At 35.1% G+C, this 17,558-nt stretch overlaps 1 protein-coding gene across 8 annotated transcripts in view; it reads left to right on the top strand.

Moving 5' to 3' along the window:
* NR2C1 (nuclear receptor subfamily 2 group C member 1) overlaps nucleotides 1-17,558 on the top strand; it is a 47,314-nt gene that overhangs the window by 21,693 nt on the left and 8,063 nt on the right. For all 8 annotated transcript variants that reach the window (XM_030323425.1, XM_030323424.1, XM_030323419.1 and 5 more), the window contains 4 exons: nucleotides 2,478-2,662; nucleotides 4,391-4,556; nucleotides 11,034-11,155; nucleotides 17,066-17,205. In XM_030323425.1, the coding sequence (XP_030179285.1) occupies nucleotides 2,478-2,662; nucleotides 4,391-4,556; nucleotides 11,034-11,155; nucleotides 17,066-17,205 (613 nt within the window). The remainder of the gene's footprint in view (nucleotides 1-2,477; nucleotides 2,663-4,390; nucleotides 4,557-11,033; nucleotides 11,156-17,065; nucleotides 17,206-17,558) is intronic.

Genomic DNA, 17,558 nt, shown 5'->3' with positions numbered 1-17,558 from the left:
AGTAAAGGGAAATTTCTAGCACGCGTTATTCAAAACATTGACTTGAGTCAAGAGTAGGAATAGAAGTCCAAGAGCACTCATTATATATCTAAGTTATCTGGGTTCTCTTAGAGGTTGGGACGCCTCTTTATTGAGCAAGAGGTCTAAAGGAAAAAAAGTTTGTGTATTTAGATGGAACATGTAGAGTTTCTGTAGTGTTCAGAAACCCTTCTGAGAACAAAAATCAAGAATTTCTCCTGAAGACTCATGTCTATAAACAGATTTTAGGGAGCCTACAACTAGTATTTCTCTCAGCCTGTAATGTGATCTGGTCATCCTAATTATGGCCAGATTTATCATACATTTGTTGTTTGATACTAAAAAGTATCAAAATTTTTTTTTAAACATTCATTTACTTTTGAGAGAGCTCAGGGCCTGAGCGCAGGAGGGGGCACGGAGAGAGGGAGACAGGACGTAGCAGGCTCCAGGCTCCCTGCTGTCAGCACAGACTCCCAACACCCGGGCTCCAACCTACAAGCCAGGAGATCAGAACCTGAGCCAAAGTCAGACGCTTAACTGACTCAGCCACCTAGGGGCCCCTTTATTATTTGATACTTTTAAGGCACTCTTCATACTTGAGCTCTAGAATCAAATTTCATCTGCCACTTAGTAGGTGCATAACCTTGGGCAAGTTATTTGACCTCTCAAGTGTTTTACTTTCCTTCCTCATCTGTAAAATAGGGCCAATAGGAGTGTCGACCTTACAGGTTGGGGTTTATAGCATGTTGTTATTGACTGGGGAGATTTGGCCTTTTACCATATATTTTGCACTTAGCCTTGTACACATGATTCAAGCTTAGGATGGTAGTTACCATTGCACTGACATGATTAACTCTTTTAGGAGAAGAAGGGAACTAAGTTTTGTTGAGAAATTACTATTTGCCCAGACACTACTTCTCTGTATGTCTTTGTATTAAAATTGTAATAACAACCTTCTGTGGGAAGTTTCTGACAAGCAGTCTCAAAACCGGCAAGTCACAAGATGAGGTCTTTTCACATTGCCTAAGAGTCTGCAGTGGCAAAAACTTAAAAATCTAGCTCGATAGACATGTAATGAAATACAAGAGAATGTATAATTGTTGAAGTTTTAGTTGAAAAAACACTTAAAAATGTTAACTCTTTTTACTTATGTTCTAAGAAGCCTGGAACAGTGGTTAGAGCATAGTCTTCTCCATCAGACTGGAGTGACCGTGGATAATTCTTCTTGTCTGTAATAAAGGGATGATGATTCCTATTTCACAGGGTTGTTTTGAGGTTTAAATAAAATACATATATGAGTAATAACCATTTAAGAACTCTGCAACTGGTAGGTTACTCTGAATGATTCTGGGACCATTCATTAATTTAGGGAACACAAAAATTGTGTCATTCTGTTCACCAAAATCAATTTTACATAAAGAATTGATATAACATGAAACATCAAGGAAACCTGTCTTTTCTTAGGATTAAAACGCTAAAACTAAAAACCATAAAAGAAGAATTAAAATTTCATTAAAGGATTCTGTCAATAGGCCATAGAAGGCAATTGAAAGGACTCTCATTAGGTTAGGATGGGATAATTTGAACATTGGAAAAAATAATGCATTTAAACATAGCAAATATATAAAAATCTCTGAATTTAAAATGATACTTAAAATTCATCTGTCACCATTAGAGGTTACTAAGGGCATTGATTCATTGCTCTAAAAATTGATAAAAGGAAGAACAATCAAGCACTTACCTGCTTTTCGTACAGAAATTATATCTCTGGATAGTCAAAGAGTTAAGGAAAGAAAATTCTTTTTGACAAAATAATTATAGCTAATTAGTGAATAAAGAATATATATGTCATTAACAAAAATAAAAAGTAAAGACAAATGGGAAAATATGCAATGTATACCAAAAGCCAATATTATCTTAGTAAAGAGATTTTTCACCTACCTGGTCCCTGGTATTTAACACATTTAACAAAGTGGCTGGTAATAGTTGGTATTCTAGGAATTCTGTTCAATAATACATTTACTTTTTTTTCTCTTTTCAGTAATAATTTTAATACATTCTATACACTTTTTGTTTATATAGTTTAAATTCTGGAAATTGTCAGAATTTTAATACTAAAAAGAACTTAAAAGATCATCTAATATCCTTTTACAGAGGAAGGGATTGTTGGTGTGAATAGATTAGTCATTAAGTACAGTTTTTGGTTTTAATGTAATTTTTGTGTATAAACATTTCCTAGGGAATGTACCTGATGTTTTTAAATTTATATTTTCCTCAAAAGTTTCTAAAACCTCAAAGCTCTTTGGTTTTACTTTCTAGGTTTCATTCATCTTAATTAGAGTTCTTTACTTTTGGCACTTTATAATCTAGAATTGGGTATTTCAGACTCAAATGTTCACCAATACCAGTTTGCAGATTTTAATCTTTTGTTTTTGTTTTTTGTTTTTTGTTTTTTTAAGGCTGAATCATGTCAGGGAGACTTAAGTACATTGGCCAGTGTGGTTACATCATTAGCAAACCTTGGAAAAAGTAAAGATCTTTCTCAGAATAGTAATGAAATATCTATGATTGAAAGCTTAAGTAATGGTGATACCTCTTTGTGTGAATTTCATCAAGAAATGCAGACTAATGGTGATGTTTCAAGGTAAGGTCTGTTTTGATCTTTTAAAAACATTTTTTTTTTTTTTAACATTTATTTATTTTTGAGACAGAGAGAGACAGAGCATGAGCAGGGGAGGATCAGAGAGAGAGGGAGACACAGAATCTGAAACAGGCTCCAGGCTCTGAGCTGTCAGCCCAGAGCCCGATGCGGGGCTCGAACTCACGGACCACGAGATCATGACCTGAGCCGAAGTCGGACGCCCAACGACTGAGCCACCCAGGCGCCCCTGTTTTGATCTTAATTATTAGTATTTCTTACAGTATTTTTATGTTTTTCTTTAAGTCTATTTATTTATTTTGAGAGGAAGAGATAGGCAGAGAGAGGAGAGAGAGAATCCCAAGCAGGCTCTGCACTGTCAGCATGGAGCCCAATGTGGGGCTCAGACTCACGAACCACGAGGTCATGACCTGAGCTGAAGACGGGAGTCGGGCAGTTAATGGACTGAGCTCCCCAGGCACCCCACAATATTTTTATGTTGAATACTGTTTACAGAAGTTTCAGAAAACAGATATTTCTATTAGACTTAGAAAATTTAAAGCATAGTAAGTTTTAACTGAATGAACTACATTCAGTGTAAAATGTTATCTAGCAGGTTGCATTCTAAATAATGAGCAGTAAATGAATATTATAAGATTAGAAATGTAATCATAAAATTTAGGAATTTTTCTCTTACTAAAGATGATAATCTGGGTCTGACATTTCAGTTATTTTATTTTCTGTGTATTTAAACATTTGTCTTACCCCAGGCAGTCATGTTCATTTTCCCCACCACTTTCTAATGATGAAAATAGATTTAAAAGACTTGATTGAGGGGTGCATGGGTGGCTCAGGTCTTGATCTCAGAGTTGTGAGTTCAGGCCCTGCATTGAACTCCACGCTGGGCATGGAGCTTACTTAAAAATAAATAAATAAATGACTTCATTGAATAAACTACAGTTTTAAGTTATGCTTCAGGAAACTTGTATCAGAATTCTGGTTTTCATTCTCTTGATATTAATACATGAGATGTAGAACCCAGATCTCTTCAGGCTTTTTTACACTGCTCGTTATGTAAATGTTGAGGAAATTGCACTTAAGAGTCTCAATAAGTACTTTGTTGAACCTGAAATCTTAAGAAACTAAAAGGCCTCTCGTTGAAAAATATGGAGGGCTATTTTAAGTAATTATTTGCTAACATTAGTTCATTATTTGCCATCGTAATCTCAAATTCTTACAGTTCAGATGTAGCTGTGTTAACACAATTTTAAAATATTCTCTGAATTTTTAAATAAAATATAACTTTGTGTCGTGTAGAATATAGTAAAGTTGACATAAGTTCTTGCCCTTGTTCTTTCTAAATAACTTCTGTAAGTACTGTAAACGGGCTAATATCTTGTACTATCAAATGTATAACATAACATATAACATAAAAGCATATTTTTAGACCAAAGTATAAGGGTTTTTCCTCATAATTACATAAGATTTCTTAAAGACTTTAGTTCTCTGATAATACATTAATATAGTTTTTCATAGTATATATATTGAAGTTTAATTTGTTGCTTTTGGAGACAGTCATAGCTATCACTGAAATAGAGTACTCAGTGCTACTCCAAAGGTTTGTTTTCTAAACAATTTTTTTAAGGCCTAAATCTTAATTCCAGAATTTTATGTAGAATTTTTATTTTATTGTGGAGATTGGCCAGGCTCACAGCATCTGATGTTTCCTTACAGGGCATTTGATACTCTTGCAAAAGCATTGAATCCTGGAGAGAGCACAGCCTGTCAGAACGCAGTAGAAGGCATGGAAGGAAGCGTACACCTAATTGCCGGAGACTCAAACATAAATTACATCGAAAAAGAGGGGCCACTTCTCAGCGATTCACACGTAGCTTTCAGGGTATTTCCATATATTTTTTATGTAATTTTTATGTTGTGTTACCATTTTGATTTTAATCTTCCTTTCAAAAATCAAAGTATATTTGTTGTGCTTTTAAAGTCAGAAATATTCCTGATAAAATTCAGAATAGCAGCTAAAACATACACATCTGACTATATAAAATAATAGCTCATTAAAGCATCCTGTTTATAAATCATGGTTATAATATCGTTTCATGATTTTAAGTCTATAAGAGCTAGGTTTTAGAACATTTAGACATAAATTTTGGATGTTGCTGTTGTTGTTAACACTAGTATTGTCATTCATGATGTATTGAATACCCTGGTTTTGTTCAGTGCCCACCTCCTACTACTTTAGTGCAAAGCCATATGTAAGACCCAGAGAGAACTCCATTATTATGTATTGCCCCAATTAGCTAGCTTTCAGTATTATTTTAAGAAGGTAAAAATTAGTTAACACATTTTAACTTTTGGCTTTTAACCATTTTGGAGGAGGTACATTTGTAGTTCCTTTTTTACTCTCCTAAATACATGTAGGATGGAAACAATACATGTAGAATGTTAGAAAATAATTTTGTAGTGTTTGATTTGTCATGCAAATAATGTTGGGACTACAGCTATAGCAATACTAACCATTGAGGCCCTACATTAAGATCTTGATGTTTTGATCCCTCCATTTTAACCATTCTTTATCTTTACTAGCTATGAGTACTGTTAGAAAATCATATGCAAAGTGATTTAAAGCAGTCATAGCAAGTCCTGGAATATCTGAAGGAAATTGCTACTAACTTTACTGTAGATTATAAGTTTCCATGGATTTCTAATGAAAATATACACAGTTATCAAATAAATGTTTGTGTGACTGGTAGAAATAACACAAATCTAGCATTGGCTAAAACTGCATATTTTAAAATTTACATTTATAAAATTTGATTTGGTAGAAATAGCCACAGAGAAAACTCACAGTGACTTAATAATTGCTGTAACTTTATATAATCAGTAAAACATATCAGTGAAACCAATCTTCATGTAAAATTTTACCAAAGATAATCTATATGAAAAAAATTAGAAATGCTTTATTTGTACTGTAAAGAAAAACTTTTTATGGGGACTATTAAAAATTACAATAGGAATAATCAATGCTATCCTTAAAAAATTATGGTAGGAGCTATGGACAAAGGTGGAGCAAAGCAAAACTGATTTTTTCCACATTGCTCTTTTTTTTTTTTTTTTTTTTTTTTTTTTTGAGAGAGAGAGCAGGCTCCACGCTGTCAGCACAGAGCCTGACTTGGGGCTCCATCTCACAAACCATGAGATAATGAAGTGAGCTGAGATCAAGGATCTGATGCCTAAGCAACTGAGCCACCCAGCCCCCCCCCCCCCATTGCTCTTTCTTATTCTAAATAAAATACCTGCTTTTGTCATCTTAGTTTTATTTTCTACCTTTGGATTTAAATGGGAAGAAAGGGGGGGTAAAAGGAAGAAGATTACAAGGAAAAAGTTTATAGAAATGTAGAAGTAGTCCTTTTTTTTACTGTTGTTGGTCCTCAAAATTTTTCTTTCAAATATTTGATATGGACAGACAAATTAGGCAAATTAGAACTTTTTTTTCCTCTCTCCAGAATCGGTTTTTTTCTGTGCAGTTTTTGACCTGCTGTGCTCAGTATCCTCAGAATAAGCACTGTTAAATTTCTTGCTCCCCAGACAAAAAACAGCTCCTTTTTTCTCTGATTCTTGTTTGCAGACTTTGTGAAAGTCTTGTTTGCAGATTTTCCGTTTTCCCACACTTCCCAGCTCAGCACTTTGTCATGGTTGGCTTTCTCATTGAGGTTTTATGGTCATGAGTTTCAAAACCTGACATCTGTAATCAGAAACTCACTTAATCTCTTAATATCTGGGCTAAGTAACATTTTGTTCCTGTCTTGCATTTTTATGTACTGTGTAGTTTGCAGCGTGCTTTTATGTGTGCATTGTTAAATTTGACCACAGTCCCTTGTGAAGGTTCGGATTTTTATTGTCATTTTGTGAATGAAAAACGATTTGGAGGTTTTCAGAGTCTTATTCAAAGCAATCAAAACAGAAAGGAGAAATAGTCTAATAATGCAACTTGGATTTTGGTTCCAGAGAATCTAAGACTATAGAAATATTTAACATTTTTATTAAACTCAGTTTTTGGTGTGATTTCGTGTACTTCATTCTTTTTTTTGTTTGTTTTTGTTTTTGTTTTTAATTTTTTTAACATTTATTTATTTTTGAGACAGAGAGAGACAGAGCATGAACAGGGGAGGGGCAGAGAGAGAGGGAGACACAGAATCTGAAACAGGCTCCAGGCTCTGAGCTGTCAGCACAGAGCCCAACGCGGGGCTCGAACTCACAGACTGTGAGATCATGACCTGAGCCGAAGTCGGACGCCCAACCGACCAAGCCACCCAGGCGCCCGTCGTGTACTTTATTCTTGATTCTTGCATTGTGATTACACAAAGAATCAAGGTGGATAGAATTTGCAGTTAGAAATAAGTGTGTGAGGCAGAGGTAGGTGATTTTCAAAACTGTTCTCTGTATCATCTCAGTATGAAAATCACAATCCTTCTGGTCACCATGTTTGATGTTTAGGAGTCATCATCATTCTCCCCCCCATCCTACTCCCCTCCATTCCCTAGTTGAATCCTAACTATTCTTTTGTTTTAATTTCTCCCTTCCTCTTCATTTTTATCACCATATTTCAAGGCCTTTTAAAATTTCTTATTTAAACTGTTACAGTAATATTTCTGCTTCCAGTCTCTTCATCTTGTCCTGTGCCCTGGTAGCAAAGTGATGTGTGTTAAAAATCAGTCCGGTTATGTTACTCTGCTACCCAGCAAGCCTTCTTTAGCTTCCCATTACCCGTTTGAGAGCCACACTCATGACATTTTAGGACGTTCCACATTCTGATTCTGTTGCCTGTCATTTCTTAGGCGTGCCATCCCTTTTTTAGCCCTTTCTATAGCTCATTTTGTTTCCATTTTATTCTTATATTGAGACTTGAGCACTTAACTTCATACCTCACAATGAAATCTCAGTTGGGGTGCCTGGCTGGCTCAATTGGTAGTGTATGTGACTCTTGATCTTGGGGTTGTCAAGATCTCAGTGAGTGGTTGCTGAATTATAATATTATAATGTGTCATCCAGGGTCACACAACTAATTAGTGACTGCTGGGAAGTAGAATTCAGATCTCCTAACTCAATTCAAACGATGTTTTAAAAGCTATCATTTAGCCTATTATCAGAATTACAGAAACTACTAGAAACATAATTGTAGACAAGGAACTTCTAAAATGAGTAGCCTAGTTGATGTCAACACTTTTAAAAATCATCTCAATATATTAAATGTGAATAAATTCAATGTGTATGATTCATTTATAAACCTAAAATTTCACAGGCATTTTTGGGAATCTCTTTAACATCTTTATAGTAGAAACTTATCTTCTCTATATAGAGGAAGATATCTTTGTCTTTGCAATTTAAAAGACTTGTCAAATAAATTCTTGTTTCTTCAGCCATAACTGACTGATTCATAATGCTAGAGGTATATCTTGCTTTAAGAAAATTAAGTATGTGAAACAGATAGAAGATATGTCTTCTCTTTATGACACAACATGGCAGTACTTTAAATAGTGAATTCCTCTAGTTTATATTGCAAATGATTTCAATTTTCTGATTAAAGCACAGAAAATTCTCAACATTACCACCACTATTGTATCAATCGAGGTACATCTGTATCTTTTTGCCCTTATATCTGATTTTAATACTGTAACTATTTTACCTTTTTTAAAGTGATTTTAATCTATTTGTTTTGTTTAAACAATTACTGTTTTGCATCTTACACCTCCCCCCCTAAAACTAGTAATCATTGGTAATTCCCCTAATCTTTCAGGCTTTTTCCCCCCCTAATCACCTTGGGCAATTCTGAAAAGGTATGATAGTTCCCAGTTTGTGTTTTATATACTTATGTGTAGAAACAGTTGCATCCTAATAATTACATTTAAAATGTTTAATATCTGCTTGCCTACAGTTCTCTTAAGAATTGTCTTAAATAATGGCATTTTAATTGACTACTCCAGTAAACATTTCTCAAGCATTTAAAAAATATTCTTGGGGTTCCTGGCTGACTCAGTCAATGGAGCATGCAATTCTTGATCTCAAGGTTGTGAGTTTGAGCCCCATGTTGGGTATAGAGATTACTTTAAAATATTTTTTTAATAAACACAGACAGACAGACATGCATACATACATACATACATGAATTCATTCTTCCCATGCATAGAATTTCAACTGTTAATTTCTCTTGTTTTATTAGTTGGCACCATTTATAAATAGGTAAGACAATTGTTGATACTAATAAAGGCAGTTCATATTTTTACATTTTTATAAAAATGGAGAACTTTTATATCATTTTAATGAAAACTTTTTGATCATTTGTGATCACAGACAACTTTGAGAATCTGATTAAAGTTATATATCCATTCCCCAGAAAAATACATATGGGTACATCCACCTACCCCACCCCTGCCAAGGTAGCCACTGTTAAGTGTGTGGTAGATTTCCTCCTGTCCTTTGTGTATATACATATGTATGTATGTGCGCACACACACACACTGTCCCTCTCTCTTTAACATATATTGGGTCACCTAGAGATTGTTTCACAGTTGTTTCTACTTAGATGTCTGTGAGGTATTTTTTTTTCAATGCTATTACATCTCAGTTTATCTCACTAATTTTAATTGTCTACAGAGTAGACTGTCTATAGCATAGAGGATTTTCCTTAGTAATAGAAATTTAGGTTAGTGTTTCTTATGGGTGAAATTACATTTCATTTATAGCAGTGAAAGTGCTTTTTTTTTCTAAGTTTATTTTGAGAGAGCCCTAGTGGGGAAGGAGCAGAGAGAGAGGGAGAGAGTGAATCCCAAGCATTCTCTGTACTGTCAGCACGGAACCTGACATGGGGCTTGAACCCACAAACCGTGAGATCATGACCTGAATCAAGATCAAGAGTCAGACACTCAACTGAGTGACCCAGGAGCCCCAAAAGTGCTCTTTAACAAGATTTTCAAAAATACTTTTAGAAGTGTTTTAAATGTGTGTGTGTGTTTTTAACGTTTATTTTTGAGACAGAGAGAGAGAGACAGAGCATGAATGGGGGAGGGTCAGAGAGAGAGGGAGACACATAATCTGAAGCAGGCTCCAGGCTCTGAGCTGCCAGTACAGAGCCTGACGCTGGGCTCGAACTTACAGACCGTGAGATCATGACCTGAGCCGAAGTCAGATGCTTAACCAACTGAGCCACCCAGGCGCCCCTAGAAGTGTTTTAATGTGGGATCTTTATTTTCAACAGTTGGCGTGCATTTAAAATAACTACCTGAGGGGCACCTGGGTGGCTCAGTTGGTTAAGCATCTGACTTTGGCTCAGGTCATGCACTATCAGTGCAGGGCCTGCGTGGGATTCTCTCTCTCCCTCTCTCTCTGATCCTCCCCTGCTCATGCACTCTCACTCGCTCTCTTTCTCTCTCTCATAAATAAATAAACTTTAAAAAATGAAATAAAATCACTACCTGAGGTCAGCAGTACAAACTGACTGTATTATAGCCACAGACACATTTTGTTTTACCTGTAGTTATTAAGTGGGGAGATTTCACACAGAACCTGCTCTTTGAAAAATAGAGCAGGCAGTCTTTAGCCCAAACTGACATATGTTTTCAGTGTATGGAATTCGAGTCACAGCTTGCCCTTTATCTGGGAGTAGGCACTGCCCAGATGGCACCAGCAGGCCCAGTTCACTTATTATTCTCCTGATTGTGTAAGATTTAAATTTGTTATTCCCCACAGCCTGAATGAAAGGAATATTTAACATACAAGATTGCTCATTCAACTGAATTTGTGGTATATCATTATTAATAAAGGAAGAGAAGAAAAAAAAAAAAACACATTGGTAGACCAAGACAGAAAGTAACTTTTAAAAACGCAACCAGAAGGGCGCCTGGGTGGCTTAGTCAGTTAAGCGTCCGACTTCTGCTCAGGTCATGATCTTGCGGTTCATGAGTTCGAGCCCCACATCAGGATGTCAGGCTCTGTGCTGATAGCTCAGAGCCTAGAGCCTCCTTGGGATTCTGTGTCTCCCTCTCTCTGCCCCTCCCCTGCTCACACTCTGTCCCTCTCTCTCTCAAAAATAAACATTAAAAAAATTTTTTTTAATAAAAACACAACCGAAGAATATCACGATTGATATTAAGTAGGATTCTGCTTGTCTAAATATTGCTTTGTTAGCAGCTATGATCTACTCATTCTTAATCCTGTTTTTAGCTGTAAAATTCAGTGACTTGGATTATTTCAAGATTTGCCTTTGGTGACTATATCAAACTTATGTGATATGTTGATATTTTTCAAAGAAATTATAATTTAGAACTGTCATAAGATCATTTACCTCAGTCCCTGTTCACGCTAGCTCACCATGCCTTCTCCTATGCCTGAGTACCTGAATGTGCACTACATTGGGGAGTCTGCTTCCAGACTGCTGTTCTTATCAATGCATTGGGCACTTTCGATTCCTTCCTTCCAGGCTCTAGGGTAAGTGTTTTAAAGTCCTTGAGTATAAATGTGGTTTTATAGCACAAATATACACTAAGCAAGAACTTTTTTATTGGATGGATTTGCATTAAAGGAAGAAAATGGTATAACATTATAACTTAAAGTTTTGTTATTTATATGACAAATTATGGCAATTAGTATTATATTATTTTTTATGTAGGAACGGTATCCATGTTTCATAATTTGAGTTAATAATTCAAATGAAATGTGTGCAGTGGAGCTGATAAATCATGGCCAGCATTTGAAATAGGCCATCTTTGACCTGAAGATTGGGAGGCTGTAGGTATGTCTTGGGCTGTTGTTTCCCTCCCACCCCCTGTTTAGTGTTCATCTCAGGCATGTTAATAAGGAGCTGAATATGTTTAAAAGTAGAAAAAGTTGTTTTCCAACTGTGGTTACAAAAAGTGGGGAAGGGGAAGAAAATGTAAACCCCATAGTACCACTCTGATAATTTAGAAGTACCTACCACTGAGGAACATATCAATAATCTGTATTCCATCAATATTACCTAAAATTTGCCAGGCTTATTTAGATTACTTTAAAGTAACTAGTATGAAGAGACAAAGAGACCATGGAAAAATAAGCTCATAGTTAAAAAAGTGTTTTTCTAGTCACAGGACCTTACTCACCAATATGATTTCGTAAACAATACACTTTCATATCCTATACATCTGTTCTCCCATTTGCCAAATAGGAGCAATGACTTCCCATCCTTTATTCTTAAAGAATATTTTTTTAATATAACTAAGAAGCATATCTCAGTCATGACTTTAAAAAACATACATAGAGGGGCACCTGGGTGGCTCAGTCGTTTGGGCGTCCAACTTCAGCTCAGGTCATGATCTCACATCTCATGAGTTTGAGCCCCGCGTCAGGCTCTGTGCTGACAGCTTGGAGCCTGGAGCCTGCTTCCAATTCTGTGTCTCCCTCTCTCTCTCTGCTCCTCCCCTGCTCACAAGCTGTCTCTCTCTCAAAAATAAATAAAGATTTAAAAAAAAAAAAGCATACATAGAAACCCCACCATAATTTGGTTTATAATTTAGTGTTGGATATACCATAAGTTAAATCACAGTACTTAACTAATACAATTACATAGATTGAAAGCTGGATTTAAATGGTTAACCTTTAAAACTATTGTTAGCCCTTTCTCTCAAAATAACAGAGTTTTCAGAATTACTTCAGTCTTTTTTAACAAAAAATTAAAATATATAAATTTACATATAACACCATTGATCTTATAACACTGTTGATCTTAAGTACTTCTGTTAAATTAAGTTTGATTATCCTATGGAAACATTCTCCAAATGTTAAAGAAACCAAAAATAAAGCCTGAGATTTCCAATCATAATACAATTTTATATTGGCAGCCACATTTCCCTGTGACCTGTACTGAAAATTGGTTTCAATGTAACAGCCACAGGATTCCTTGCAATTAGAATTAACCATTGGTATAGTATTTGAGGCCATTAATTGCTACAGAAACTCTTAACTATACGCATCTAGATAATTTGTAATTTGATTTAATCAGATGGAAGAAGGCTAAGTACTAATGGTGGAGAATCCTGTTGTGTGGTAATAAACACTACTCTGAATCTCCTAGAAACTGACATTCGTTGCATTTTTATTTATAGACACAAAATTTGGAAACAAAGCCCTAATTATACAGACAGAAACAGATAAGCAACATTAATCATTTTCTAAAAGTTGAGTTTGTGTTGATAACTTACTTGAATGGAAGGGAACAGTAGTTTCAAGAATCTTAAACAGTAGGTGGTTAATACTGTTTGTATTTTATAGTACTTTATGCTTTACAAGGATATTACTTTTCTGTTACAAGATTTGAAGTCTCAGTACTTACAGGAATTCAGTTGTTTTTCACTTCTGTCTGCATAATTTAGATGACTACACAGTAGTAGGTTCAGTTATGGGCACTTGGCATGATTTGTCAGCAGTCCCGTCTACCTAGATTCTTGTCATATAACCAAAAGTTCTAAACCATCACTATTTGCTGTAGGAGATTTTATTTGCTGAGTAACTCAAGAAACCTTCCATTAAATGCTGAGCCTTAAAGTTGAATCTTTTTAAATCCCACTGAAACAAAGTAATGTTTACTATAGCTGTGGATTTAAAACCAGCTCTATTGCCCTATCACTGACTACTTTTCTCTAAGGACCATGCCTTCCTTTCAAACAAATGCTGCTAGGTAAAGTACAATGCCTTGGGTTTATTTGTGAAGAAGACAAATGGTTATGTTATCCCCGGGCATAAGTGACTTCCAAAGTCCTGTTACTTTATCAAAATAAATAGTGTAAACGATGATCTGATCTCTAATTATGAGTACTATGTACATATTTTAATGAACTTAACAGTATAGTACAATAGTTAGAGACAAGTACCTCTACCTATTTGTAAAAGAAGTTGACCCACTTACTGTTATGCAACCTAGTGTTTTTATTTATCAACACGGGCATTGCTTTTGGTGTACCTGATACATTAATTACTTCTGTCCAGCTCCTTTTGCTTTTCAAAGGAAAGATGTTTTGAAAATAGGTACTATTATGTGATTATAATAATCATTTGTTTTTAACTGAAGAAAGTTGACAGCAAACATGCCGTTACCATCACAAAATATTAGCTATAAATGGGGAGTCTACTGTGAAATTGCACTTTAGCATCTTACTTGCTAAAATTTGTTGTGAATTACACAAAAACATAGACTATGAACACCTGAACACCTGGGTTCAAATGCTGGATTTATTTATCTGCTAGCTTTGCTACTTAATTAACAGCTCCATTTCTACATCTGTAAATTAGAAGCAGAAATGCTTTCTTGCTGGATAGGCTACTTAGCTGAGAATGATGAATGTAAATTACCTGACCCAGTACTTTGCAGTACTGGACTTGCTGTTTTCCTTTCCTAATGAACTTTCTGAAAACGTATTTGAAAAGCATGGCTAACTATATATAATACAAGGATATTTTGGGTTTTGTTTTGGATGAAGATGTAAATATAGATATCTTTCCAGAATTAATCTCCATATTTAGCTCTTTTACTTTTCCTTTGGAAACAAAATAATGTGGCTTATTTCTCAATTGCCACTTTTCATCATTTTTCCCTTAAGGTATTCAAAACAATTTTGTTATTTCTCACCCTCTGCAAAGTTACTCCTTAACCTTTTCTCTGAATCTCCTACGACAATGTCAAAGTACTTTCTTAGTACTAGGTGTAGCACAGGCCAGTAAGAGCTTTGATTTTTTTTTTTTTTTTTGGTCTATTGGCTGTATTCATTTTCCTTTCTTGTGTCCACTAATTACTTTGGTTAACTGTTTCCTCTTGGAAACTTCAGAATCAGGCGCACTTGGTGACTCAGTCAGTTAAGCATCCAACTCCACATGGCATGTGGGATCAACCCCCCTATTGGGCTCTGCTGAGAGCACAGAGCCTCCTTGGGATTCTCTCCCTGTCTTTCTGCCCCTCCCCCACATGCACTCTCTCACAAAATAAATATTTAAAAAATAAATAAATAAAGATAAAACTTCAGGGGGTGCCTGGGTAGCTCTGTTGGTTAAGCATCAGACTCTTGATTTCAGCTCAGGTCATAATGTCATGGTTCGTGGGATCAAGATCAAGCCTCATGTCAGGCTCTGTGCTAACAGCACAAAGCCTGGTTGGGATTCTTTCCCTCTCTCAAAATCAATAAATGAACAAAAAAATAAATACTGGAGTATAGAAACATAAAGTAAAATTTCATTCTCCAGAGATAACTAACCCCAATATTAACAGTTTGGCATCCTACTGCATCTTTTCCGTGCGGAAATAATAATCATATATATACTTACATATCATATTCTTTGCCTTTCTTTTTACACTTAGATGATGGATTTCTTCCTATGTCAACACATGTAAATTTATTCTTAGTGGTTGCCTAGTATTCCCTTTTACAGGATTTATTATTTACGTACTTATTCCTTATTAGTAGACATTTAGGTTCTTGCTTGTTTTCTTTGTTATTCTATCCACTGCTACAATAAGCATTGTTGCATTGTATGTATACTTTTGCCTACTTTGAGTAGTTCTATAAAATATGTTCTTACAAAAGGAGTTGCTGAGTCGAAGAGGTTGCTGAACCTATAGAAAAATAGGTTCTATTTTTTTGAAAGATAGGTACTATTAAATTGTCCTCCAAAAAGATGTTGAGCCAGTTAATACATCAGCAGTGCTTGTGTGAGAATGAATTCTTATTTTCTCACACCCTCCTCAATTCTGGATTTTTATCCTTGTTTTCTGATACATGAAAATAGTATTTTGTTCTCTTTTATTTTGTTCGATTTTAAGATTGAAATTTTACATCATTTTTTATATGGACATTTGAAAATACTGATTTTCTTTTTATTTAAACTTCACTTTCAAATAAATTTTGATTTGCAAAACAAATTGGCACTGCCCTACGTGTTTTTGCTTTTTAAGTTCTTTCCCAGCTTTCTCTACTCACATGTCAGCCCTTCAGACAGACCTTCTCTAGCCACCTTATCTGAACACTCCCCATTTTTTGATGCATCATCCTATTATAATGAGAATTTTTATTACCTGAAACTAACTTAATGTGTGTATAACTATATGCATGTGTGTATAATATTTATATAAAATATGTGAAATAATATTTCTTTACTATGTTTATCTTTTTCGTGGAGGCAGACTTAATCCATCCTATGTATTGCTATTTTTCCAGTGCCTTGAATACTACCTGGCATATACTTTATTTTATGCCCTACTCACCTAACTCTTAAGTTTGCATCTTGTAGTAATTGAGCAGGGTGTAGGACATACAGTGTCTCTTCATTTTATATAGTTAAGCAGCTGAGACCTGAGAATCTTATTAGCCAGATTTCAAATGGATAATCAGTGGATGATGTAGGTTTAAAAACCTTGGTTGACTTCTATTCCAATATTTTTTTCTACTCCCTCATGCTCTTGAAATTTCTTATTCAGAAGTTCAGGAAAGGACCTTATTTTCATTATTCCTAGTAAAATCCTCGTTATCTCATTTAAAAAAAAAGTTGCAGTTGGGGGGCACCTGGGTGGCTCAGTCAGTAAGCATCCAACTTTGGCTCAGGTCATGATCTTGTGGTTTGTGAGTTTGAGCCCCGCATCAGGCTCTGTGCTGACAGTTCAGAGCCTGGAGCCTGCTTTCGGATTCTTTGTCTCCCTCTCTCTCTCTGCTCCTCCCCCACTCACACTCTCTCTCTCTCTCTCACAAATAAATAAATAAATACTAAAAAAAAATTGTTTTTAAGTAAATAAAACTAAATTAAAAATAAAAAATTTTTTTAACATTTATTTTTGAGAGACAGAGAGACAGAGCATGAATGAGCAGGCACCCCTAGGTATCTCATTTATAGGGATACTAATATCCTATCTGAAACATACAGAACAAACCATTTCTCCCAGGAAGTTGGTTGCTTACCTATCATCAAATCATTCTAGTTACCCTTACATAAAAAAGCACTTACCTGAATTTAAACCGAAAGAAAACTTGGGAGAGTTTTTAAATGTATGCTTTTGCTTTTAATATTTTTTAAAATAATCTATATTCCATCTGTTTCCATGAAATGTGGGGTTAAAGCCCTAACTTTTAGTTTGCAATACTACCTACAACTGTTCTTATAAACTGGCTGATTAATTAGTAAGCTAGCTAATATTTAAATTTATAAGCCTTCCTCATCAGTTGCTATTCATTATATAAGACAGAATTGACCCAGGTCCATGCCCAATTGGTCCTTCTAGAATAATTTTAGTTAAGTAATATTTTATTTTTAAATAGATGAATCAGTTGTAAAGTTTATAAAATACATATTAATATCTGATATGTGTTGTGTTTGTTTTAATAGGCAAGAAAATAGCATATCTTTGGTGAAAGCGTATTGGAATGAACTTTTTACTCTTGGTCTTGCCCAGTGCTGGCAAGTGATGAATGTGGCAACTATATTAGCAACGTTTGTCAATTGTCTTCACGGTAGCCTTCAGCAAGGTAAGGAGCATTTTATTTATTTCCTTTTCTAGGAGATAAGAGGAGGGGAGAGCATCAGTTTTATAAAGTAGAAGTTAAATATCTGATTAATGTTTTAGGTACCAGCACCCTTTTTGCTTGAGATAATTTCTACATTTTGATAAATTCATCCATTAATCACCCAAAAATATTTTCAAATCAGCACAACAAAATTGTTCATTGGGATATATTCTCTCACTTAAACAGTCCCAGAACAATCTTGACTCTCTTTCCTTTTCTTGATGCCAAGATGATTACAGCTTTCATTTATTTGAGGAGATAGGCAGTCATTGATTTACAAATGTTTAACTTCAGGTTGGCTTGTGACTAACCAC

This window comes from Lynx canadensis, chromosome B4 (assembly GCF_007474595.2).
Source record: "Lynx canadensis isolate LIC74 chromosome B4, mLynCan4.pri.v2, whole genome shotgun sequence".
Lineage (NCBI taxonomy): Eukaryota > Metazoa > Chordata > Mammalia > Carnivora > Felidae > Lynx > Lynx canadensis.
Note: the sequence above shows the minus strand (reverse complement) of the source record. Positions and strands in the feature narration are given on the sequence as shown.